The 23174-nt window shown below is 63.9% G+C and overlaps 2 protein-coding genes across 2 annotated transcripts; one reads left to right on the top strand and one right to left on the bottom strand.

Annotated features, from left to right (window-relative positions):
- Nucleotides 1-2916: 2916 nt before the first annotated feature.
- LOC128835298 (zymogen granule membrane protein 16-like) lies at nucleotides 2917-10004 on the bottom strand. The gene is made up of 4 exons (XM_054024664.1): nucleotides 9899-10004; nucleotides 9590-9654; nucleotides 3682-3814; nucleotides 2917-3449 (listed from the first exon to the last, which is right to left on the bottom strand). The coding sequence occupies exons 2-4, from the start codon at nucleotides 9651-9653 to the stop codon at nucleotides 3095-3097; spliced, it is 552 nt and encodes a 183-aa protein (XP_053880639.1). The 5' UTR covers nucleotide 9654; nucleotides 9899-10004; the 3' UTR covers nucleotides 2917-3094.
- Nucleotides 10005-17774: 7770 nt separating this feature from the next.
- On the top strand, nucleotides 17775-20611 carry LOC128835299 (zymogen granule membrane protein 16-like). Its single transcript, XM_054024665.1, has 4 exons — nucleotides 17775-17885; nucleotides 18331-18405; nucleotides 18712-18850; nucleotides 20229-20611. Exons 2-4 carry the CDS (start codon nucleotides 18357-18359, stop codon nucleotides 20551-20553), a joined length of 513 nt encoding a protein of 170 aa, XP_053880640.1. The 5' UTR covers nucleotides 17775-17885; nucleotides 18331-18356; the 3' UTR covers nucleotides 20554-20611.
- The last annotated feature ends 2563 nt before the right edge of the window (nucleotides 20612-23174 follow it).

Below are 23174 nucleotides of genomic sequence, written 5' to 3'. Positions count from 1 at the left end.
CTTCACCCATAGCTGCTGGTTACACTTGCTGCTGTTTATTAATTAGGTCATTAGCCATTAATTGTTCATGCAGTTTGTTATTGGCGGGGGCACAGGCCAGAGCGAGGGTCTGGCCGACAGGGGATGGATGGATTTCGTCAGGTCCGTTTTCAGGGTGGCCCAGATATTTCTTCCGACAAAACTTCCCTGCCCCGGAGAAGCTGTCTGCCGCGGCGGGTTCGGGCAGCTGTTGTAGGAGGCCCATTTAAAATCGTGTTGCTGCTAAAACCCAACAGCGTTAGAGAGACTGCGCTTCTGGAGTCTGTCTAGTTACCTTGAAGAGGGTTAAGGGATGACTTGAGCCCGATCTATCGCTACATGGGGAATATTTAACAACAGGCTGGGAATTATCTGGGGGCCGTTCTCTGGCCTGTGTCATCCCGGGGGTGTCAGACCAGATGATCACAATAGGGTTGTCTGTAAGTGAGGACAGGTCTGTCTCCCAAGATCTGTGAGAGTAAAGGATCATCTTTCAGGATAGGTTGTAGATCTCTGATGTTGCGCTGGAGAGGTTTTAGTTTAGACAACCCCCCAACCTAAAGCAAATACTCACCAGCAACCACACATCACTGAACAAAAACACCGACCCAGGAACCTATCCTTGTAACAAACCCCGATGCCAACTCTGTCCACATATCTATTCAAGTGACATCATCATAGGACCTAATCACATCAGCCATACCATCAGGGGCTCGTTCACCTGCACATCTACCAATGTGATCTATGCCATCATGTGCCAGCAATGCCCCTCTGCCATGTACATTGGCCAAACCGGACAGTCTCTACACAAAAGAATTAATGGACACAAATCTGACATCAGGAATCATAATACTCAAAAACCAGTGGGAGAACACTTTAACCTGTCTGGTCATTCAGTGACAGACCTGCGGGTGGCTATATTACAACAGAAAAACTTCAAAAACAGACTCCAAAGAGAGACTGCAGAGCTAGAATTGATATGCAAACTAGACACAATCAACTCCGGTTTGAATAAGGACTGGGAATGGCTGAGCCATTACAAACATTGAATTTATCTCCCCTTGTAAGTACTCTCACACTTCTTATCACACTGTCTGTACTCGGCTAGCTTGATTATCACTTCAAAAGTTTTTTTCTCTTACTTAATTGGCCTCTCAGAGTTGGTAAGACAACTCCCACCTGTTCATGCTCTCTGTATGTGTGTATATATATCTCCTCAATATATGTTCCATTCTATATGCATCCGAAGAAGTGGGCTGTAGTCCACGAAGGGGCGGAGTTGGGGCAGGGCCAGGGCTCCCGTGGAGCGTCCTCTTTTTTCAGTGTTGAAATATGGTCACCCTGGTTTCGAGCCAGCCCTGGGGAGGCCTGTGGCAGGGAAAGCAGCTAACAGGCTGGTGGGGGAAGCGGCCGCCGCCGGCCCTGTGTAAGAGGCTGGAGCCAGAAGCCCTGCCCTCCGCGTCTCTCCCGCTCCTCCCGGCTCAGCATGAACGACAGACACTGAACTGATACAGGCCGAATGCTGGGAATTAAGTTGTTGATGTTCGAGGCAAAAGCTCCGAATGCCTCACGTAAGTCAGAGGAACGCGCACGAGGCTCTCCTGGTAGCAGGGACGATCTGCTTAATGAACATTGCTGTCAGCTAATGGGCACCGCTGGGGAATGATATGAACAGCCGGCATCCCGGGGCCTGGGGGGCAGCGAACAAGGAGCCGGCAGCTGTCAGCCACGAGCACGTTGATTCAGAGAGATCCCTTCAAGTGGAGTTTGAAAAGCAAATTAAGAAGGAGCTCATGGAGGAATGGCAGGAAATCGAGGGGAAAAGGTTCCATGAGATATGCCCAGGAACCGCCCCAAGGGGGTATTGCTATGGAAACCATAGAGGTGTTCAAGGGTTCGACTTTTCGCTGCGATACCTAGTAAGAGCGTCAGGAAAACGGGACCCTCTTGGAACGAAAAGCGACAACGCCATTCTTTGTAAGTACCCGGAAAGGAGACGGATTTGAATTGTTGAATTAGCTGCGGTGCGCGGTGCTTGGCGGCCAGAGACGCCGAAAACACAAGACGAGGAGGAGACGAGGGGTGATTGAGGACATGAGGTGAGGCCCTGGAGCAAGGGGCCAGGTGCTCAGGTTGCCCTGGACTTGGGACCCAGAGCCAGCGGAGAGCGGAGCCGGCTGTGAAGGGTGAGCTGTGGAACCAGTTGTGTTTGTTTTGCTTACGTCTGGGCAATACACCTGTGTACGGGAGACTGGGCCGGCCAGTGTGTGCTTGGAAGCTGGGGAGAAGCCGGGCCCCGGGCGAAATATTCCTGTTTCTAGATCGCTGCGCGTGACGCAGGGCGGAGATTGCCCTTAATACCCCTCCAGGGGAAGATTTCGCACCTGGCTCCTCGAGACATTTCCCTGATGACGTTCTCATTGCACTAAATAAGCGTGTTCAGACTCCCAGGCCTGCCTTCGTTTACAAAGATTAAGCTCGACTTGAGCTCAGCGCCCAGGTATAAACTGCCCCCGTGCTCCGCCCCAGAGGTGGCCACATCTGAGCACCGCGCAAGGCGTACCTGGCTAAACAGCCCCCGTGCTCCGCCCCAGAGGTGGCTGCATCTGAGCACTGCGCAAGGCGTACCTGGCTAAACTGCCCCGTGCTCCGCCCCAGAGGTGGCCGCATCTGAGCACCGCACCAGGCGTCCCTGGCTAAACTGCCCCCGTGCTCCGCCCCAGAGGTGGCCACATCTGAGCACCGCGCAAGGCGTACCTGGCTAAACTGCCCCCATGCTTCGCCCCAGAGGTGGCTGCATCCCTGTGCTGGGGCAGGGATCCAGGTAGAAACAGCCCCCAGGCCAAACCCAAATGTAAGCAGAGACCTCGTGTTCTGGATGAAAATGGAGAGCAGAGATTGATGCTTTATTATTTTAATGAGCGCATCAGTAAATCAAGCAATCTGGCTCTAATTAATCAGCCACTGATCACAGCCAGTGAATGGCTCCACGGTACCACGTGGAGAGTCGCAGGCTGAGGTATGTTAACGAGGGGAACGCTCTGCTACAGGATTTTGCTGGAATGGATGGGCTCCATTAGCCAGAGGAATTCCCCATCTCTGGGATCTGGGCATAGGATTTTAACGCCGGCAAGGTGGACTGATCCCAGTGCATCCCGATGCCCGTGATGCCCGCCCCATTGTGGTGGCCGGTGATGAAGGCCAGGACGTTGCCCTGCTCCAGGGGGACGGCGTTGAAGCTCTCCCCGGCCGGCTGGCCGAAGAAGAAGGTGCGTCCGTAGTTGGTGAAGAAGATGAGCTGGTAGATGTAGGTGGAGTGTTTCCCGGAGATCTGTGTGATTTCCTCTCCATGGAACAGGGTCACCTCGTGATGTTTGCCTTGCTCATAGCCATAAGTTTTGCTCCATGTGCCAGCAAATTGGAACTGGAGGCTGGGGGGAGATGAGAGGGTACAATCAGCCCCCCCTCAAAATATGGGTAGAACCCCAAAACCCCCCATCCGTTTCCCTGTCCACTGAGCCCCGCTTCCGTTCCTCCATTCCTTGTGTCTGCCTCTGATTCCCCATCCCCCCGCTCTGCTCCCCAAATCCCAGACCTCCCCCCTCTCCTCCATACCCCCCTGTGCCTCCCGCCGCCCTCTGATCCCCCAGGCCCGGGACTCACGCTTTGATGTAGCCGCTGGGGTGTTCCCAGACCCGGAAGGCCGTGATGGGGCCCCAGAAGTGGTCTCCGGAATAAGAGAACGAGGTCCCCGCAGCCGAGCCGAACTCCCCGGAATAGGAGAATCGGGTCTGGGCTGGAACGAGGGAACGAGAGAATAGAACTGGTGCAGCTGGGATCAGAGATTGGCTCATACAGGGGATGAGTGGGGGGGCTGCGGGTCGGGAGTGAGGGGCACCGGCAGAGCTGGGGGGCAGGGCTGGGCTAGCAGGGGCTGCGGGTCGGGAGTGAGGGGCACCGGCAGAGCTGGGGAGGGCAGGGCTGGGCTAGCAGGGGCTGCGGGTCGGGAGTGAGGGGCACCGGCAGGGCTGGGGGGGGCTGCGGGTCGGGAGTGAGGGGCACCGGCAGGGCTGGGGGGGGCTGCGGGTCGGGAGTGAGGGGCACCGGCAGGGCTGGGGGGGGGGGCTGCGGGTCGGGAGTGAGGGGCACCGGCAGAGCTGGGGGGGGCTGCGGGTCGGGAGTGAGGGGCACCAGCAGGGCTGGGGGACAGGGCTGGGCTGGTGGGGGGCTGCGGGTCGGGAGTGAGGGGCACCGGCAGGGCTGGGGGGGCAGGGGCTGCGGGTCGGGAGTGAGGGGCACAGGCAGGGCTGGGGGGGGCTGCGGGTCGGGAGTGAGGGGCACCAGCAGGGCTGGGGGACAGGGCTGGGCTGGTGGGGGGCTGCGGGTCGGGAGTGAGGGGCACCGGCAGGGCTGGGGGGGCAGGGGCTGCGGGTCGGGAGTGAGGGGCACCGGCAGGGCTGGGGGGGAGGGGCTGCGGGTCGGGAGTGAGGGGCACCGGCAGGGCTGGGGGGGAGGGGCTGCGGGTCGGGAGTGAGGGGCACCGGCAGAGCTGGGGGGGCAGGGCTGGGGGGGAAGGGGTTGCGGGTCGGGAGTGAGGGGCACCGGCAGAGCTGGGGCGGGGCAGGGCTGGGCTAGCAGGGGCTGCGGGTCGGGAGTGAGGGGCACCGGCAGAGCTGGGGGGGGACAGGGCTGGGCTGGCAGGGGCTGCGGGTCGGGAGTGAGGGGCGCCGGCTGGGCTGGGGGGGCAGGGCTGGGAGGGCAGGGGCTGCGGGTCGGGAGTGAGGGGCACCGGCAGAGCTGGGGGGGCAGGGCAGGGACTGCGGGTCGGGAGTGAGGGGCACCGGCAGAGCTGGGGGGGGCAGGGCTGGGGGGGAAGGGGCTGCGGGTCGGGAGTTAGGGGCACCGGCAGGGCTGGGGGGGGGCAGGGCTGGGCTAGCAGGGGCTGCGGGTCGGAAGTGAGGGGCACCGGCAGAGCTGGGGGGAGCCCAGGGCTGGGCTGGCAGGGGCTGCGGGTCGGGAGTGAGGGGCACCGGCATGGCTGGGGGGGGCTGCGGGTCGGGAGTGAGAGGCACCGGCAGAGCTGGGGGGGCAGGGCTGGGAGGGCAGGGGCTGCGGGTCGGGAGTGAGGGGCACCGGCAGAGCTGGGGGGGGCAGGGCTGGGCTGGCAGGGGCTGCGGGTCAGGAGTGAGGGGCACCGGCAGAGCTGGGGGGGGGCAGGGCTGGGGTGGCAGGGGCTGCGGGTCGGGAGTGAGGGGCACCGGCAGAGCTGGGGGGGGGCAGGGCTGGGGTGGCAGGGGCTGCGGGTCGGGAGTGAGGGGCACCGGCAGAGCTGGGGGGGGCAGGGCTGGGGGGGAAGGGGCTGCGGGTCGGGAGTTAGGGGCACCGGCAGGGCTGGGCTAGCAGGGGCTGCGGGTCGGGAGTGAGGGGCACTGGCAGGGCTGGGGGGGCAGGGGCTGCGGGTCGGGAGTGAGGGGCACCGGCAGGGCTGGGGGGGGCTGCGGGTCGGGAGTGAGGGGCACCAGCAGGGCTGGGGGACAGGGGCTGCGGGTCGGGAGTGAGGGGCACCGGCAGGGCTGGGGGGGAGGGGCTGCGGGTCGGGAGTGAGGGGCACCGGCAGGGCTGGGGGGGGGCTGCGGGTCGGGAGTGAGGGGCACCGGCAGAGCTGGGGGGGCAGGGCTGGGGGGGAAGGGGTTGCGGGTCGGGAGTGAGGGGCACCGGCAGGGCTGGGGGGGGCTGCGGGTCGGGAGTGAGAGGCACCGGCAGAGCTGGGGGGGCAGGGCTGGGCTGGCAGGGGCTGCGGGTCGGGAGTGAGGGGCACCGGCAGAGCTGGGGGGGCAGGGCTGGGGGGGAAGGGGTTGCGGGTCGGGAGTGAGGGGCACCGGCAGGGCTGGGGGGGGCTGCGGGTCGGGAGTGAGAGGCACCGGCAGACCTGGGGGGGCAGGGCTGGGCTGGCAGGGGCTGCGGGTCGGGAGTGAGGGGCACCGGCAGAGCTGGGCGGGGCAGGGCTGGGCTTGCAGGGGCTGCAGGTAGGGAGTGAGGGGCACCGGCAGAGCTGGGCGGGGAAGGGCTGGGCTAGCTGGGGCTGCGGGTCGGGAGTGAGGGCACCGGCAGAGCTGGGGGGGGCAGGGCTGGGCTAGCAGGGGCTGCGGGTCGGGAGTGAGGGGCACCGGCAGAGCTGGGGCGGGGCAGGGCTGGGAGGGCAGGGGCTGCGGGTCGGGAGTGAGGGGCACCGGCAGAGCTGGGGGGGGGCAGGGCTGGGGTGGCAGGGGCTGCGGGTCGGGAGTGAGGGGCACCGGCAGAGCTGGGGGGGGCAGGGCTGGGGGGGAAGGGGCTGCGGGTCGGGAGTTAGGGGCACCGGCAGGGCTGGGCTAGCAGGGGCTGCGGGTCGGGAGTGAGGGGCACCGGCAGAGCTGGGGGGAGCCCAGGGCTGGGCTAGCAGGGGCTGCGGGTCGGGAGTGAGGGGCACCGGCAGGGCTGGGGGGGGCTGCGGGTCGGGAGTGAGAGGCACCGGCAGAGCTGGGGGGGCAGGGCTGGGAGGGCAGGGGCTGCGGGTCGGGAGTGAGGGGCACCGGCAGAGCTGGGGGGGGGCAGGGCTGGGCTGGCAGGGGCTGCGGGTCAGGAGTGAGGGGCACTGGCAGAGCTGGGGGGGGCAGGGCTGGGGTGGCAGGGGCTGCGGGTCGGGAGTGAGGGGCACCGGCAGAGCTGGGGGGGGCAGGGCTGGGGGGGAAGGGGCTGCGGGTCGGGAGTTAGGGGCACCGGCAGGGCTGGGGGGGGCTGCGGGTCGGGAGTGAGGGGCACCGGCAGAGCTGGGGGAGGGCAGGGCCGGGCTGGCAGGGGCTGCGGGTTGGGAGTGAGGGGCACCGGCAGAGCTGGGGGGGGGCAGGGCCGGGCTGGCAGGGGCTGCGGGTTGGGAGTGAGGGGCACCGGCAGAGCTGGGGGGGGGCAGGGCCGGGCTGGCAGGGGCTGCAGGTCGGGAGTGAGGGGCACCGGCAGAGCTGGGGGGGGGCAGGGCCGGGCTGTCAGGGGGCTGCGGGTCGGGAGTGAGGGGCACCGGCAGAGCTGGGGCGGGGCAGGGCTGGGAGGGCAGGGGCTGCGGGTCGGGAGTGAGGGGCACCGGCAGAGCTGGGGGGGGGCAGGGCTGGGCTGGCAGGGGCTGCGGGTCAGGAGTGAGGGGCACTGGCAGAGCTGGGGGGGGGCAGGGCTGGGGTGGCAGGGGCTGCGGGTCGGGAGTGAGGGGCACCGGCAGAGCTGGGGGGGGCAGGGCTGGGGGGGAAGGGGCTGCGGGTCGGGAGTTAGGGGCACCGGCAGGGCTGGGCTAGCAGGGGCTGCGGGTCGGGAGTGAGGGGCACCGGCAGAGCTGGGGGGAGCCCAGGGCTGGGCTAGCAGGGGCTGCGGGTCGGGAGTGAGGGGCACCGGCAGGGCTGGGGGGGGCTGCGGGTCGGGAGTGAGGGGCACTGGCAGAGCTGGGGGGGGGCTGGGCTGGGCTGGCAGGGGATGCGGGTCGGGAGTGAGAGGCACCAGCAGAGCTGGGACGGGGCAGGGCTGGGCTGGCAGGGGCTGCGGGTTGGGAGTGAGGGGCACCGGCAGAGCTGGGGGGGGGCAGGGCCGGGCTGGCAGGGGCTGCAGGTCGGGAGTGAGGGGCACCGGCCGAGCTGGGGGTGGCAGGGCCGGGCTGGCAGGGGCTGCGGGTCGGGAGTTAGGGGCACCGGCAGAGCTGGGGGGGGCAGGGCTGGGGTGGCAGGGGCTGCGGGTCGGGAGTGAGGGGCACCGGCAGGGCTTGGGGGGGCTGCGGGTCGGGAGTGAGGGGCACCGGCAGGGCTGGGGGGGCACGGCTGGGAGGGCAGGGGCTGCGGGTCGGGAGTGAGGGGCACCGGCAGGGCTGGGGGGGGCTGCGGGTCGGGAGTGAGGGGCACCGGCAGAGCTGGGGGGGGCAGGGCTGGGAGGGCAGGGGCTGCGGGTCGGGAGTGAGGGGCACCGGCAGAGCTGGGGGGGGCAGGGCTGGGAGGGCAGGGGCTGCGGGTCGGGAGTGAGGGGCACCGGCAGGGCTGGGGGCGGCTGCGGGTCGGGAGTGAGGGGCACCGGCAGAGCTGGGGGGGCAGGGCTGGGAGGGCAGGGGCTGCGGGTCGGGAGTGAGGGGCACCGGCAGAGCTGGGGGGGGCAGGGCTGGGAGGGCAGGGGCTGCGGGTCGGGAGTGAGGGGCACCGGCAGGGCTGGGGGGGGCAGGGCTGGGCTAGCAGGGGCTGCGGGTCGGGAGTGAGGGGCACCGGCAGAGCTGGGGGGGCAGGGCTGGGAGGGCAGGGGGCTGCGGGTCGGGAGTTAGGGGCACCGGCAGGGCTGGGGGGGGCTGCGGGTCGGGAGTGAGGGGCACCGGCAGAGCTGGGGGAGGGCAGGGCCGGGCTGGCAGGGGGCTGCGGGTCGGGAGTGAGGGGCACCGGCAGAGCTGGGGGGGGTAGGGCTGGGCTAGCAGGGGCTGCGGGTTGGGAGTGAGGGGCACTGGCAGAGCTGGGGGGGGGCAGGGCCGGGCTGGCAGGGGCTGCGGGTTGGGAGTGAGGGGCACCGGCAGAGCTGGGGGGGGGCAGGGCCGGGCTGGCAGGGGCTGCAGGTCGGGAGTGAGGGGCACCGGCAGAGCTGGGGGGGGGCAGGGCCGGGCTGTCAGGGGGCTGCGGGTCGGGAGTGAGGGGCACCGGCAGGGCTGGGGGGGGGCAGGGCCGGGCTGGCAGGGGCTGCAGGTCGGGAGTGAGGGGCACCGGCAGAGCTGGGGGGGGGCAGGGCCGGGCTGTCAGGGGGCTGCGGGTCGGGAGTGAGGGGCACCGGCAGAGCGGGGGGGGGGCAGGGCCGGGCTGGCAGGGGCTGCGGGTTGGGAGTGAGGGGCACCGGCAGAGCTGGGGGGGGGGCAGGGCCGGGCTGGCAGGGGCTGCGGGTTGGGAGTGAGGGGCACCGGCAGAGCTGGGGGGGGGCAGGGCCGGGCTGGCAGGGGCTGCAGGTCGGGAGTGAGGGGCACCGGCAGAGCTGGGGGGGGGGCAGGGCCGGGCTGGCAGGGGGCTGCGGGTCGGGAGTGAGGGGCACCGGCAGGGCTGGGGGGGGGCAGGGCCGGGCTGGCAGGGGCTGCAGGTCGGAGTGAGGGGCACCGGCAGGGCTGGGGGGGGCTGCGGGTCGGGAGTGAGGGGCACCGGCAGGGCTGGGGGGGGCTGTGGGTCGGGAGTGAGGGGCACCGGCAGAGCTGGGGGGGCAGGGCTGGGCTGGCAGGGGCTGCGGGTCGGGAGTGAGGGGCACCGACAGAGCTGGGGGGGGGCAGGGCTGGGCTAGCAGGGGCTGCGGGTCGGGAGTGAGGGGCACCGGCAGGGCTGGGGGGGGCTGTGGGTCGGGAGTGAGGGGCACCGGCAGAGCTGGGGGGGCAGGGCTGGGCTGGCAGGGGCTGCGGGTCGGGAGTGAGGGGCACCGACAGAGCTGGGGGGGGGCAGGGCTGGGCTAGCAGGGGCTGCGGGTCGGGAGTGAGGGGCACCGGCAGGGCTGGGGGGGGCTGCGGGTCGGGAGTTAGGGGCACCAGCAGGGCTGTGTTTGTTCTCCTCACCTGCAGTTTCCGAGACCGAATTTGCCAGAAGGACAAAAGTCCCGATGAGGATTTGCAGCAGCATCCTGAACAGGACACAAGCGAGAGGCTGGGAACCCTGTGCCCCATTCCCCCCCCCCCCCACCGAACCAGCTGGTCCCTGCCCCGGGGCCGGATTGGAGCCAGCCCCCCGTTCCCTGCCCCTCTGAGCCAGCCAGTCCCCACCCTGGGGCCGGATCGGAGCTGGCGCCCCCTGGAGGGGACAGGCCCCTGCCCCATTCCCACCCCCTGGGCCAGCCGGTGTGTCAAAGAAAGCGGAGCCGCCCCTACCTGGTTCTGGGTCTCTCTGGCTGGTGAACCCTCCTGCACTGTCTATGTAGGTGCCTGGAGCGCTCCGGGTGTCACGTCACAGGGCGCATCTCCCGGGGCCTGGAGTCGTTCCCAGGAAATCCCCAGCCAAAGATAACAAATCCCCACCCCGCACAATTGTCGAGCAAAGGTGTGTCACACAATAGCACCGCAGCGCGTCAGAGAGCAGCCGGGGGGAGTTGAGACCCGAATCTCAGCCTGACCCCATTGGGGGCGGAGGGGGGAACTCCGGAGTGACCCCCTGGGGCGTGAGATCCCAAGGCAGCCCTGACTCCATTTACATTGGGGCCAGATCCTGCTCCCAATTCCCCCGGAGCAAAGCCTGAACTCTTCCAGGGGGCCCAGACCCTCACGCCACCCAGAAGGCAAACAACGCGAATGTTTACTTTTAAAAACCTCATGATCAAGCAAGCAAATCGCAGGCTTCTTCGGGGCCCAGACCTGTGATTTCTCCAGGATCCGCCGGTGAGGCGATTCATGTTTCTAATGTCCCGGACAGTTCCTGGGTGATTTGCCAGCAGACGTCGATTGTGTTTGACTTTCGCTGTAACATAATCCAACTTTCTCACTGTCTTGTTCTAAGAAGTTGCTCCCAGTTGCCACCTGCAATCAGCCAGGGGCGGGACACGGCCCCAGCAGGCCTGGACATAGACGTCAAACCTCCACGAGCCAGCTAAGGACGTCGCGGGATGTCCCGCACGAGCCCGGCGCTGCGATGTTTGGTCCAGACTGGCTTCTTTGGCTTGCAAATGCCCCATTGGGGAAATCTCCCATGTTTACGTTCCCAAAAGCACTGAGGAAAATCTATTTTCTTTGGGTCGCAGAGAAGCCGGGGAAAGTTTGTTTGGTTTGGCGATATGGCAGGGCTGACACCTGCAGGGGGCGCCCTCCCGCATAGGCAATAGGCAAAGCCTGCCTCAGTTTACCATTCAGAACTGGACACAGGATTCCAGCAGCCATCGCACCAGGGCCAAATACAGAGGTAAAATATCCTCTCTGCTCCCATGTGCGATTCCCCTATTTCTGCATCCCAGGATCGCATTCGCTTTTTGGCCACAGCGTTGCACTGGGAGTTCGTATTCAGCTAATTATCCACCATGGTCCCCAAGTCGTTTTCCGAGTCCCTGCTTCGCAGGTTAGAGTCCCCCAGCCTGTATGTTTGGCCGACATTCTTGGTTCCTAGATGGACACATTAACATTAAAACACACGGTGTTTGCTCACGCCCAGTTTACCCAGCGATCCCGATCGCTCTGAATCAGGGACGTGTCCTCTTCATTGTTTACCATTCCCCCAATTTTTATGCCACCTGCAAACACTATCAGAGATAAAAGCAACGAGGAGTCTGGTGGCACCTTAAAGACGAACGGATTGATTTGGGCATAAGCTTTCGTGGGTAAAAAAACCACTTCTTGAGCTGGAGTGAAAGTTACCTCGCAAGTGGAGAACCAGTGTTGACAGGGCTAATTCAATCAGGGTGGGTGTAGTCCACTCCCAATAATAGATGAGGAGGTGTCAATTCCAGGAGAGGAAAAGCTGCTTCTGTAATGAGCCAGCCACTCCCAGTCCCTATTCAAACCCAGATTAATGGTGTTAAATTTGCAAATGAATTTTAGTTCTGCTGTTTCTCTTTGAAGTCTGTTTCTGAAGTTTTTTTGTTCAATGATAGTGACTTTTAAATCTGTGATAGAATGACCAGGGAGATTGAAGTGTTCACTTACTGGCTTATGTATGTTACCATTCCTGATGTCCGATTTGTGTCCATTTATTCTTTTGCGGAGGGACTGTCCGGTTTGGCCAATGTACATGGCAGAGGGGCATTGCTGGCACATGATGACATATATCACATTGGTAGATGTGCAGGTGAACGAGCCCCTGATGGTGTGGCTGATGTGGTTGGGTCCTCTGATGGTGTCGCCAGAGTAGATATGGGGACAGAGTAGGCAACGAGGTTTGCTACAGGGATTGGTTCCTGGGTTAGTGTTTCTGAAAGCTTATGCCCAACAGACTGACACGGCTATCCCCTGATATTTGTCTATCAGGGATGATTTAGTGTTTTCTTCCAGGTCACCGATAAAGATGTTCAATAGCAGAGTGCCAAGAACCAATCGCTGAGGGACTCCGCTGGGAACAGATCCACTTGCTGACAATTCCCCACTTACAGGTACATTTTGAGATCTATCAGTTAGCCAGTTTTGAATCCATTTAGTGTGTGCCATGTTAATTTTATATTGTCTACGTTTTTTCGTCAGAATGTTGTGTGGTACCAAACACCTTACAGAAGTCTAAGTATAGTATGTCCACACTATTCCCTTTATCAACCAGACTTGTAAGCTCATCGCAAAAAGATATCGAGTTAATTTGACAAGATCTATTTTCCACAAACCCGTGTTGATTGACATGAATTCCCATCCTTTTATTTAAGGTAATGTAATTGCCCTGTAATTTTAATGCTGGGTTCCCCAGCTCCAGCCAGTTTTCTCCCAATAGCTTGCATCAGATCTTCCTCCCAACTGTTTTGTCTGTGTCACGCTCGCAACAAAGCAACCTCTGATTCTTCTGGGTCTCAGACAACACAAAGGGTTGCAAAGACCCTCAAAGAAATTCTGTTTTGTTTCGGGTGTGGGGGACACAGGGGAAAGTTTCTTTGTTTGGGGGTTTGGGGATTGAAAAAACCACCCAGGAAAGTTTGTTCTGTCTGAGCATCATCTGTTGTGTCCAGGTCGTACCCAAGACTCATTCGTTGCATCTGGTCTGGGACTGTTGGATAAACTCCCCCTGGAACTCAGGACCATGGACTTCCAGCACCAGACACCTTCCTTTGACATGTCTTCACATCAAATAGTCCCTACCAAAACCAGGCCGTGCAATGCACACTGGGGAGAGGACAGGGGACCCTGCTGCATGTGCAGTCTGTGGCCGGCGCCCAGACACCACGGGGCTGCGGGCCAGAGGAAGAACCGAAGGAGAATCGGACTGAACGTGGGGCGACGTCTGTTTGCTTCAGGACGCAGCCGTAAAAACTCCAGGTTCTGGGTTTCAACGACAGGCTGGGGACGTTTGCGGCAGCGAATGTGGTTGGTTGTTTGGTTCCAGGCCAATGCTTCCCACTCACCCGCGAGCCCTTTGACGACCGCGCTCCAGGAGCTATCGGCTAGTCAAACAGGTGTGGTACGAACGCCCCTTATCGGCCGAGCTCCCTCCCTAGGGGCACAGAGGCCGGGCTGGGAACAGCGGGAGCTGGCATGTGCAGATGCCAGGGTAAATCTGGGGTGTGTGGCACCCACCTCCAGCGTGGGTATGTACAGGCGGAAACCGATATAAGAAGGACTTTAATTGACATCTGTATCTTCAGCGCTTCGGTCCCATTGTTTGCTCTGGGGGATAAAGCGGTTCCCTTGCTCCAGTCTCCACTCCTGCCATTGAAATTTAGGGTGATATTTAGCACCTGTCTAAACTGCTGCTTCACCCCAGAGGCAGCCGTAGCTCATGTCCGGTTTATGTCCACCCCATTACAGCCTCTGTCTCAGGGCTCATGGGGGACAGCTTTGGTCGAGATTGCTGGTCCCACCACAGCAATGAAAGTCTGGGCAGGGGCCCTCCCCCTTCCCCTCCCCGGGTGAGAGTGGGGGGCTGCGGGTCAGGAGTGAGGGGCACCGGCAGAGCTGGGGGGGGCAGGGCTGGGCTGGCAGGGGCTGCGGGTCGGGAGTGAGGGGCACCGGCAGAGCTGGGGGGGGGCAGGGCTGGGTTGGCAGGGGCTGCGGGTCGGGAGTGAGGGGCACCGGCAGAGCTGGGGGGGGGAAGGGCTGGGCTGGCAGGGGCTGCGGGTCGGGAGTGAGGGGCACCGGCAGAGCTGGGGGGTTAGGGCTGGGGGAGCAGGGGGCTGCGGGTCGGGAGTGAGGGGCACCGGCAGAGCTGTGGGGGGGCAGGACTGAGCTGGCAGGGGCTGCGTGTCGGGAGTGAGGGGCACCGGCCGAGCTGGGGGTGGGGCAGGGCTGGGCTAGCAGGGGCTGCGGGTCGGGAGTGAGGGGCACCGGCAGAGCTGTGGGGGGCAGGGCTGGGCTAGCAGGGGCTGCGGGTCGGGAGTGAGGGGCACCGGCAGAGCTGGGGGGGCAGGGCTGGGCTAGCAGGGGGCTGCGGGTCGGGAGTGAGGGGCACCGGCAAAGCTGGGAGGGGACAGGGCTGGGCTAGCAGGGGCTGCGGGTCGGGAGTGAGGGGCACCGGCAAAGCTGGGGGGGGACAGGGCTGGGCTAGCAGGGGCTGCGGGTCGGGAGTGAGGGGCACCAGCAGAGCTGGGGGGGGCAGGGCTGGGCTGGCAGGGGCTGCGGGTCGGGAGTGAGGGGCACCGGCAGAGCTGGGGGGCAGGGCTGGGGGAGCAGGGGGCTGCGGATCGGGAGTGAGGGGCACCGGCAGAGCTGGGGGGGGCAGGGCTGGGCTAGCAGAGGCTGTGGGTCGGGAGTGAGGGGCACCGGCAGAGCTGTGGGGGGACAGGGCTGGGCTGGCAGGGGTTGCGGGTCGGGAGTGAGGGGCACCGGCAGAGTTGGGGGGTTAGGGCTGGGGGAGCAGGGGGCTGCGGGTCGGGAGTGAGGGGCACCGGCCGAGCTGGGGGTGGGGCAGGGCTGGGCTGGCAGGGGCTGCGGGTCGGGAGTGAGGGGCACCGGCAGAGCTGTGGGGGGCAGGGCTGGGCTAGCAGGGGCTGCGGGTCGGGAGTGAGGGGCACCGGCAGAGCTGGGGGGGACAGGGCTGGGCTGGCTGGGGGCTGCGGGTCGGGAGTGAGGGCACCGGCAGAGCTGGGGGGGGCAGGGCTGGGCTAGCAGGGGGCTGCGGGTCGGGAGTGAGGGGCACCGGCGGAGCTGGGGGGCCCAGGGCTGGGCTAGCAGGGGGCTGCGGGTTGGGAGTGAGGGGCACCGGCAGAGCTGGGGGGGGGGGCAGGGCTGGGCTGGCAGGGGGCTGTGGGTTGGGAGTGTGGGGCACCGGCAGAGCTGGGCGGGGCAGGGCTGGGCTGGCAGGGGCTGCGGGTCGGGAGTGAGGGGCACCGGCAGAGCTGGGCGGGGCAGGGCTGGGCTAGCAGGGGCTGCGGGTCGGGAGTGAGGGGCACCGGCAGAGCTGGGGGTTTGTTCTACTCACCTGCAGTTTCTGAGACCGAATTAGGCAGGGGGACGAGGGTCACGACTCGGATTTGCAGCAGGATCCTGTACGGGAGGGTTACAAGTGACAGGTGGGAACCCCGGGTCCCACGTCCCAGCCCTGAGCCAGCCAGTCCCTGCCCTGGGGCCGGATCAGAGCCAGCGCCCTCTAGAGGGGAAATACATTTAGTACTGTATTAAGTTACTTGTATATAAAAATATCTTAATAAAGAAAACTATATAATAAGAAATAAAATATATGACGCAGTGATAAAATACTAGATCATGAATTCTTAGGAACAATATGAATAAGTAATAAAAATAGTGGTTGATCATGTAATGAGAGAAATTTAATACTAAAACTATTAATAATGACCAGTGCCTTATGCCAATACACTAGCACTGCGATAATTAATAATAGCGGCTTATTAAAATCAAACAGGGGTGTAAGAGCGACATTCACAAGTTATCTCCGCCCAGAGACAAGTGGAGAAACGTCGAGCGCAGGGCCCCACCGGCCCAGCTGTTAATGGATTACAAATGAGTTTTTCACACACAGCAGCACATACCTGAGTGGGACTAGCTGGCTGAAGAATTAATCTGCATGGCGTGTATTTACATGTAGTGATACACGCATCACGTGGGCTAACACATCTTCCCGGGAGCTGGAGAGTTTCCCAGGAAATCTGCCAGCCAAAAAACCCAACCCTGCACCCTGCCAGCACCAGTGATTATTACGGATTAGGATTATTATTAGGGTTCGGATTATTGCAAGTCAGCGTAGGCCATTGTGCCGAATGCAACGAGCGGAGAAAGGGGAGCTGAGATCAGAATCCGGCTCTCACCCCACAGCAGTCAGGGCGTGACTATAGATTGACCCCGGGGGAACTGAGATCAGAATCCAGCCATGATCCCGTCTACACTGGGGCTGGATTTTGATCTCAGATCCCCCGGAGTAAATCCTGAATTCTCTCAGGTGACTCCGGCCCTCACACAACCCGGCAGGCAAATAAAAAGAATGTTTTAAAAAATCTCCTGGTTCGTAACCAAAATCTCAGGATTTTTAAGCGAACTCTCGGGATTTTTGGGCCGGGACCCGGGACCATTCAGCACTTAGGAATCCCAGGCTGGGGCGGTTCATGGCTCCGTGTGTGCCCTGGGCAGTGCCCTGGCGGTTTGCCAGCAGACTGTGCATTGTGTTTGTTTTGTTATCTATTAACCCAATGTCCTCACCTCCTTGCTCTGAGAAACTGCTCCCAGCTCCCAGCTGGTAATCAGCTTGTTTGGGTTGGGCGGGCCCCCCTCAGTGCCCCCACTTCCTTCAGGGTACGGAGAACACAAGGGAAAGGTGGTTTTGTTACGGGCTGACCCCTGCAAGGGGCGCCCTCCCACAGTGAGACAGGCGTGTCCTGCCTCAGTTTACCATTCAGACCCCGCTTTGCCCCCCTCCTCCACCGCGGGGTCGGGGAAAGGGAGCTCGTCCCACGCTGAGTCTTTCTACCCCCTGCTGGGTTCCCCGGCTCCTGCCTGTTTCCTCCAGGAGCTCCCATGAAATCCCTCCCCGTTCTCACGTAGCTTCCTCCAGCACCCGTCTGCTCCCCTTTGCTTAGCTGCTGGTTACGTCATTTCCAAAGGCCCCCGTCGGGCAGCGAACCCGTCCCAGATGAACCAGACCTTAAAGAGCCCGGTGGCCGGGGGACAGGGTCGAAGCCACCCCCCATGGGGAAATCCACCTTGCTTTGGGCTTGCCAAGGATCAAGGAATGACTGGTTTTGTCTGGGTCTCAGAGAGCCCCAGGGGAAACATTGTGTTGTCGGGGTCACAGACCCAACAAAATGGCAGTTGTTATGTCTGGGTCGTAGACGCCGCTCAGGGGCGTCTGATTTCTCCCCGTCGCAGCCACAACATGGCAACGGCAATGTCTGGGTCGCAGACAACACAAAGGGCAACTCTAGCTCTGTCTGGCTGCAAAGGCCGAGAAGGAGAATTTCTTGTGTTCGGGGCAGCGGGAACACGGGGACGCTTGTTTTGTTTGGGTCGCAGCCAGAGAATCTGGATGCTTTTGTCTGGGCTGCAGATACACCCCACAAAGTGTTGTGTGGAGCGGGTGTAAGACACAACCCCGCCTTGTCTGCTGTGTCCTGGTCGCAGACACTAAGCAGCATCTGTTTCCTGCGCGTCGTGGACAGGGGGCTTTCTCGGCACAGACCCCGTGGGCCTCACGGCCGCCCCAGGCCTCCGCCCGTCCACGCCAAGCACCAGGCACCTTTCTTTGATGTGCCTCCTGCACCGTAAACACGGAGCCCGGCAAATAGTCCCTACCAAAACCAGGCCGTGCAATGCACACTGGGGAGAGGACGGGGACCCTGCCGCATGTGCAGTCTGCGGACGGCGCCCAGACACCACGGGGCTGCGGGCCAGAGGAAGAACCGAAGGAGAATCGGACCGAACGTGGGGCGACGTCTGTTTGCTTCAGGACGCAGCCGTAAAAACTCCAGGTTCTGGGTTTCAACGACAGGCTGGGAACGTTTGCGGCAGCGAATGTGGTTGGCTGTTTGGCTCCAGGCCAACGCTTCCCACCCACCCGCGAGCCCTTTGACGACCGCGCTCCAGGAGCTATCGGCTAGTCAAACAGGTGTGGCACGAATGCCCCTTATCGGCCGAGCTCCCTCCCTAGGGGCACAGAGGCCGGGCTGGGAACAGCGGGAGCTGGCGTGTGCAGATGCCAGGGTAAATCTGGGGTGTGTGGCACCCACCTCCAGAAAGCCGATATAAGGAGGCCATGAACTGAGGTCTCCAGCTTCAGCGGTTGGCCCAGGGAAAGGTAAGTGCCGTGGCTGGAGCGTTCCTGCTCTGATCTCGGGTTGGCTGCTGAAGTTTGGGGTTAGAGTTTGGATCTCTACAAACAGCTGCTCCACCCCAGAGCTAGCTGCATCTCAGCGTTGGGTGAGGGGGTCCCTGTATAAACAGCCCTCACGCTCCACCCCAGAGCTGGCTGCATCTCAGCTTGGGTGAGGGGGTCCCTGTATAAACAGCCCTCGCGCTCCACCCCAGAGCTGGCTGCATCTCAGCGTTGGGTGAGGGGGTCCCTGTATAAACAGCCCTCGCGCTCCACCCCAGAGAGGCCGCCTCTCAGGTTCAACCGATGTTAGATGGATTTAGTAGGAATTTTCCAGTTCCTGGTACCTGGACATGAGCCTTTGTAGGAAATGAACGGTTTGAAAGCAACGAATCCAGGCAAATTCCCTCCCAATTGTCTCTGTTCTCAGACGTTCTGCTGAGATCCCCAGCCACAATGCTCCAGTTCCTTCTCCTCGTGGCGATTGGCGCCAGCATCTGCAGAGGTAGGAGTGAAGGGTGGGGTGCTGTGTAGGAAAGGGTGCGAGCAGGGCGTGACGTGCTGCGTTGGGATGGGAGACGCTCAGAGTGGGGGTGGGGGTGCTTGCTCCCCAGAGACCGTGCTGTCCTGTGCGCCGGGCGAGGGGTCCCCGTGTGCCCCCCCTGCCCCAGAGGGGCCGCGTCCCAGCGCCGGGCGAGGAGTCCCCGTGTGCCCCCCCTGCCCCAGAGGGGCCGCGTCCCAGCGCCGGGCGAGGGGTCCCCGTGTGCCCAGCCCACACCCTGCATCTCAAGTCTGATTTATCTTCCTGCAGGTCAAGACCAAGCTGTAGCAGCCTCGTTCTCCGGGCTCTATGGAGGCACCGGGGGGGACGAATTCTCCCAAACCAATTTTGAGATTGTTGGGCCCATCACTGCAATGAAGATCTGGACGGGCATCCTGACCCTCCATGGGTGAGATCTGGGACAGTGGGGGCCTGCGGGTCAGGAGTGAGGGGCACCGGCAGAGCTGGGGGGGGCAGGGCTGGGCTGGCAGGGGCTGCAGGTCGGGAGTGAGGGGCACCGGCAGAGCTGGGGGGGCAGGGCTGGGCTAGCAGGGGCTGCGGGTCGGGAGTGAGGGGCACCGGCAGAGCTGGGGGGAGCCCAGGGCTGGGCTGGCAGGGGCTGGGGGTCGGGAGTGAGGGGCACCGGCAGAGCTGGGGGGAGCCCAGGGCTGGGCTAGCAGGGGCTGCGGGTCGGGAGTGAGGGGCACCGGCAGAGCTGGTGGGGGCAGGGCTGGGCTGGCAGGGGCTGGGGGTCGGGAGTGAGGGCCACCGGCAGAGCTGGGGGGAGCCCAGGGCTGGGCTAGCAGGGGCTGCGGGTCGGGAGTGAGGGGCACTGGCAGAGCTGGGGGGGGGCAGGGCTGGGCTAGCAGGGGGCTGTGGGTCGGGAGTGAGGGGCACCGGCAGAGCTGGGGGCAGGGCTGGGCTAGCAGGGGCTGCGGGTCGGGAGTGAGGGGCACCGGCAGAGCTGGGGGGGCCCAGGGCTGGGCTAGCAGGGGCTGCGGGTCGGGAGTGAGGGGCACCGGCAGAGCTGGGGGGAGCCCAGGGCTGGGCTGGCAGGGGCTGGGGGTCGGGAGTGAGGGGCACCGGCAGAGCTGGGGGGAGCCCAGGGCTGGGCTAGCAGGGGCTGCGGGTCGGGAGTGAGGGGCACCGGCAGAGCTGGTGGGGGCAGGGCTGGGCTGGCAGGGGCTGGGGGTCGGGAGTGAGGGCCACCGGCAGAGCTGGGGGGAGCCCAGGGCTGGGCTAGCAGGGGCTGCGGGTCGGGAGTGAGGGGCACTGGCAGAGCTGGGGGGGGGCAGGGCTGGGCTAGCAGGGGGCTGTGGGTCGGGAGTGAGGGGCACCGGCAGAGCTGGGGGCAGGGCTGGGCTAGCAGGGGCTGCGGGTCGGGAGTGAGGGGCACCGGCAGAGCTGGGGGGGCCCAGGGCTGGGCTGGCAGGGGCTGCGGGTCGGGAGTGAGGGGCACCGGCAGAGCTGGGGGGAGGGCTGGGCTGGCAGGGGCTGCGGGTCGGGACTGAGGGGCACCAGCAGAGCTGTGGGGGGGCAGGGCTGGGCTAGCAGGGGCTGTGGGTCGGGAGTGAGGGGCACAGGCAGAGCTGGGGGGGGGGCAGGGCTGGGCTGGCAGGGGCTGCGGGTCGGGAGTGAGGGGCACCGGCAGAGCTGGGGGGGGGCAGGGCTGGGCTGGCAGGGGCTGCGGGTCGGTAGTGAGGGGCACCGGCAGAGCTGGGGGGGGGCAGGGCTGGGCTGGCAGGGGCTGCGGGTCGGGACTGAGGGGCACCCTGCCATCCCCCCAGGATCCAGGTTCGCTACGGGAACGCGTGGAGCAGTGTGAACGGGGCGGCCTGGGGCACGCTGGTGCAGATGGACCTGGAGCCGGGCGAGAGTGTCGTGCAGGTTCAGGGCAGCTACAGTTACTGGGTCGTCACCTCGCTGACCTTCACCACCAGCCTGGGCCGCACCTTCCTGTTCGGGAACCAGAGCGGGGGCACCTTCCTGGCGCTGCCCCCGGCCCCGGGCTCCGTGCTGCGAGCCGTCAGCGGCCGGGCCGGCTCCTACCTCTACGCCATCGGCTTCCACTGGGGCGCCTCCCCCGCCAAGGGGGTGCCCTGCAGCACCTGAGTCTGGGGAGGAGCCGCCCGGCCGCGCCACCAGGGAGTCAATAAACTCGTCCCCTGCAGCCAGCCTCACGTCTCAGGTCTGTGTGAGACTCGCGCGGCCAGCGGAGGCCCCAGGGGCACCCCCACCCCGTCCCGCTGCCTCGGGCTGGCGTCCCGGACGCCTGGGTCCCAATCCCCATCTGAGTCTCTGGGGGCACTGCGGGGCCCTGAGTGGACCTATCCCAAACACCTGGGTCCCATTCCCCATCCTGGACGCCTGGGTCCCAGTCCCCCTCTATTCCCTCCCCACCATCCCAGATACCTGGGTCCCATTTCCCCTCCCTCCCCTCCCCACCATCCTGGATACCTGGGTCCCACTCCCTGTTCCAGCCTCTGGGGGCGCTGCAGGACCCTGCCGGGAGCAGTCCCGGATGCCTGGATCCGGTTCCTAGTCACTGTCCACCGCCCCAGGGAGCCTCACATGTCCCACCCCAGAGGGGCCGCGTCCCAGCGCCGGGCGAGGAGTCCCCATGTGCCCAGCCCCCCAGAGGGGCCGCGTCCCAGCGCCGGGCGAGGGGTCCCCCTGTGCCCAGCCCCCAGAGGGGCCGCGTCCCAGCGCCGGGCGAGGAGTCCCTGGGTAAACCATTGTTATCAGACTAAGAGGAGGAATATTTGCAGGTGTCCTTGGAGGGAGTTAGAGGGGGAGGTTCTGGGAATTGTAGCAAAGGATTGTGGGTAAGCAGGTAAAATCCACTTCCTCATGCCCGAGTATCGAGTATCGGGGACATCACAGCCTCACTTCTGACCCAGGCATTTGCCTTCTCGTCCACCCAGCAGACAGGCAAGACTCTTCTTTTGGGTCAGCTGCCTCAGTTTCCCAGTCGCTTCGGGCCAGCGTTTCACACCTGATTCCACGCACGGCCTCGTGGGTCGGCCCAAACACCGCTTGGTGCCGCTTACACCCACAATACAAACGCCAGCGCAGACGCGCCCGGCTGTATCCTCCATCCTAACAACAACACGGGTCTCAGGACCGGCTGGACGCTCCCACCAGGGCCCCAGCCTGGGAGGTGCCTCCCATAATGGCCGGACTGCAGAGGGGGGAAGGAAAAAACTCCCACAAACCTTGTCTCTAAAAACCTTGTCTCCTGAGACGCTATAACGGACGTCGCTGTTAGTTACTGGCCCCTCGCTAAGGCTGGATCGGCAGCTAGGCCGGGACCCTGTTTTCTTGGGACAAGCGTCATGGTTACGCCTCTTTCTCCAGGTCGATTTCTGATCCTATTTTGCCGTATTTCTTCCCAACGCCGGGATTCAGTGTCTCAGACCCATTCTTCACTGCCCCTCTGCCCGATTATCCAGATTTCCATCACCGCAATCCTAACGCTAAAGCAGGCGAACGCTGGCACTCCCAGGGGCACTGCAAACGGCACCGAAATGACTCTTTTCTTTCGCATCATCTCAGTCTTTTGGGGGGGGGGGGGGTCACGAGGTCCGGCCCCATTGCTCGTGCTCCTCGCCAAACCCATGGTTCACTTTCCCTTAGGCCTGGCGCCAGCCGATCGGCCCACAGCTCCAAAGTGCCGAAGTCCGGTTAGAAAATAGGATTTAGTCTTCGAAATCAGTGAGGTGCTGAGTGCAGCAACACCAGAATCCTTTTGCAAATCCAGGCCTCTACGGGGGGGGAAACAATCCAGCTCGTCGTACATTTCAAGATGCTCCGGTTTCTCCAAACTCAGCCAGCCCGTCTCTCGTTGTGATTTCTTTGGGCCAACCTCCTGGGCTGGACACGTACGACTCCATCTACGGCCTCCGCAGCTTGGCCGTTAATTGCGACGTCCCCTTCTGTCGGTTAGTCGTGCTCACGCGCAGGTGTCTCGTTTTCACCATGGTCACGGATGGTCCCTATTCCTCGCTGATTGGTGTCACGGACGCCGGTGTTCGCTGCGGGGACCTGTAGCTATAAACACCGAGAGGGATTTAGGGCAAAAGTCAATGAGCCCTGCAGGGGGAAGGGGGGCACCTATCTGTGATGGGGCAAGCAACGTGGAATCATGATTCTTGTGTTCTCTCCCCGGCTCTGGCAGGGGAGTGGGGTCCAGTGGTTAGAGCAGGGGGGCTGGGAGCCAGGACTCCTGGGTTCTCTCCCCGGCTCTGGGAGGGGAGTGGGGTCTAGTGGGTTAGAGCAGGGTGGTCTGGGAGCCAGGACTCCTGGGTTCTCTCCACGGTGCTGGGAGGGGAGTGGGGTCTGGTGGGTTAGAGCAGGGGGGGCTGGGAGCCAGGACTCCTGGGTTCTCTCCCCAGCTCTGGGAGGGGGGTGGGGTCTAGTCGACCAGAGCTAACTCTGTGACCCATAGAAAATAGATTTCCTCAATGCTCTTGGCAACCCAAACACAAGGAGGTTCCCTGTGGGATTTTTGCCACCCGACGAAGCGGTCTGGAGACCCCCTGCAATGTCCGTAGCCTGCGAGTGGGAGGGAGGTGGGAGTCTCTGGCAGCTGGGAGTGGTTACACAGGAACAAGGAGGTGAGAAGTTGGATTAAGAGATAGCCAAAGACAAATACAGTCCGTGTATCTGCTGCCAATCACCTGGGAACTGCCGGTGATACACAAGGAACCATAAACCCGCCCCAGCCTGGGACC

This window comes from Malaclemys terrapin, chromosome 4 (assembly GCF_027887155.1).
Source record: "Malaclemys terrapin pileata isolate rMalTer1 chromosome 4, rMalTer1.hap1, whole genome shotgun sequence".
NCBI classification, from domain to species: domain Eukaryota; kingdom Metazoa; phylum Chordata; order Testudines; family Emydidae; genus Malaclemys; species Malaclemys terrapin.
This window is presented reverse-complemented; position numbering and strand designations above follow the sequence as displayed.

What these genes read in the sequence shown, in the direction of transcription:
- LOC128835298 (XM_054024664.1), bottom strand. Translation starts at nt 9,653, where the DNA reads ATGCTGCTGCAAATCCTCATCGGGACTTTTGTCCTTCTGGCAAATTCG. An exon ending in TTCGGTCTCGGAAACTGCAG is followed by an intron (nt 3,815 to 9,589) that starts GTGAGGAGAACA and finishes CCCTCGTTCCAG; the next exon opens with CCCAGACCCGATTCTCCTAT. An exon ending in CCCAGCGGCTACATCAAAGC is followed by an intron (nt 3,450 to 3,681) that starts GTGAGTCCCGGG and finishes ATCTCCCCCCAG; the next exon opens with CCTCCAGTTCCAATTTGCTG.
- LOC128835299 (XM_054024665.1), top strand. Translation starts at nt 18,357, where the DNA reads ATGCTCCAGTTCCTTCTCCTCGTGGCGATTGGCGCCAGCATCTGCAGA. An exon ending in TGGCGCCAGCATCTGCAGAG is followed by an intron (nt 18,406 to 18,711) that starts GTAGGAGTGAAG and finishes ATCTTCCTGCAG; the next exon opens with GTCAAGACCAAGCTGTAGCA. An exon ending in GGCATCCTGACCCTCCATGG is followed by an intron (nt 18,851 to 20,228) that starts GTGAGATCTGGG and finishes CCATCCCCCCAG; the next exon opens with GATCCAGGTTCGCTACGGGA.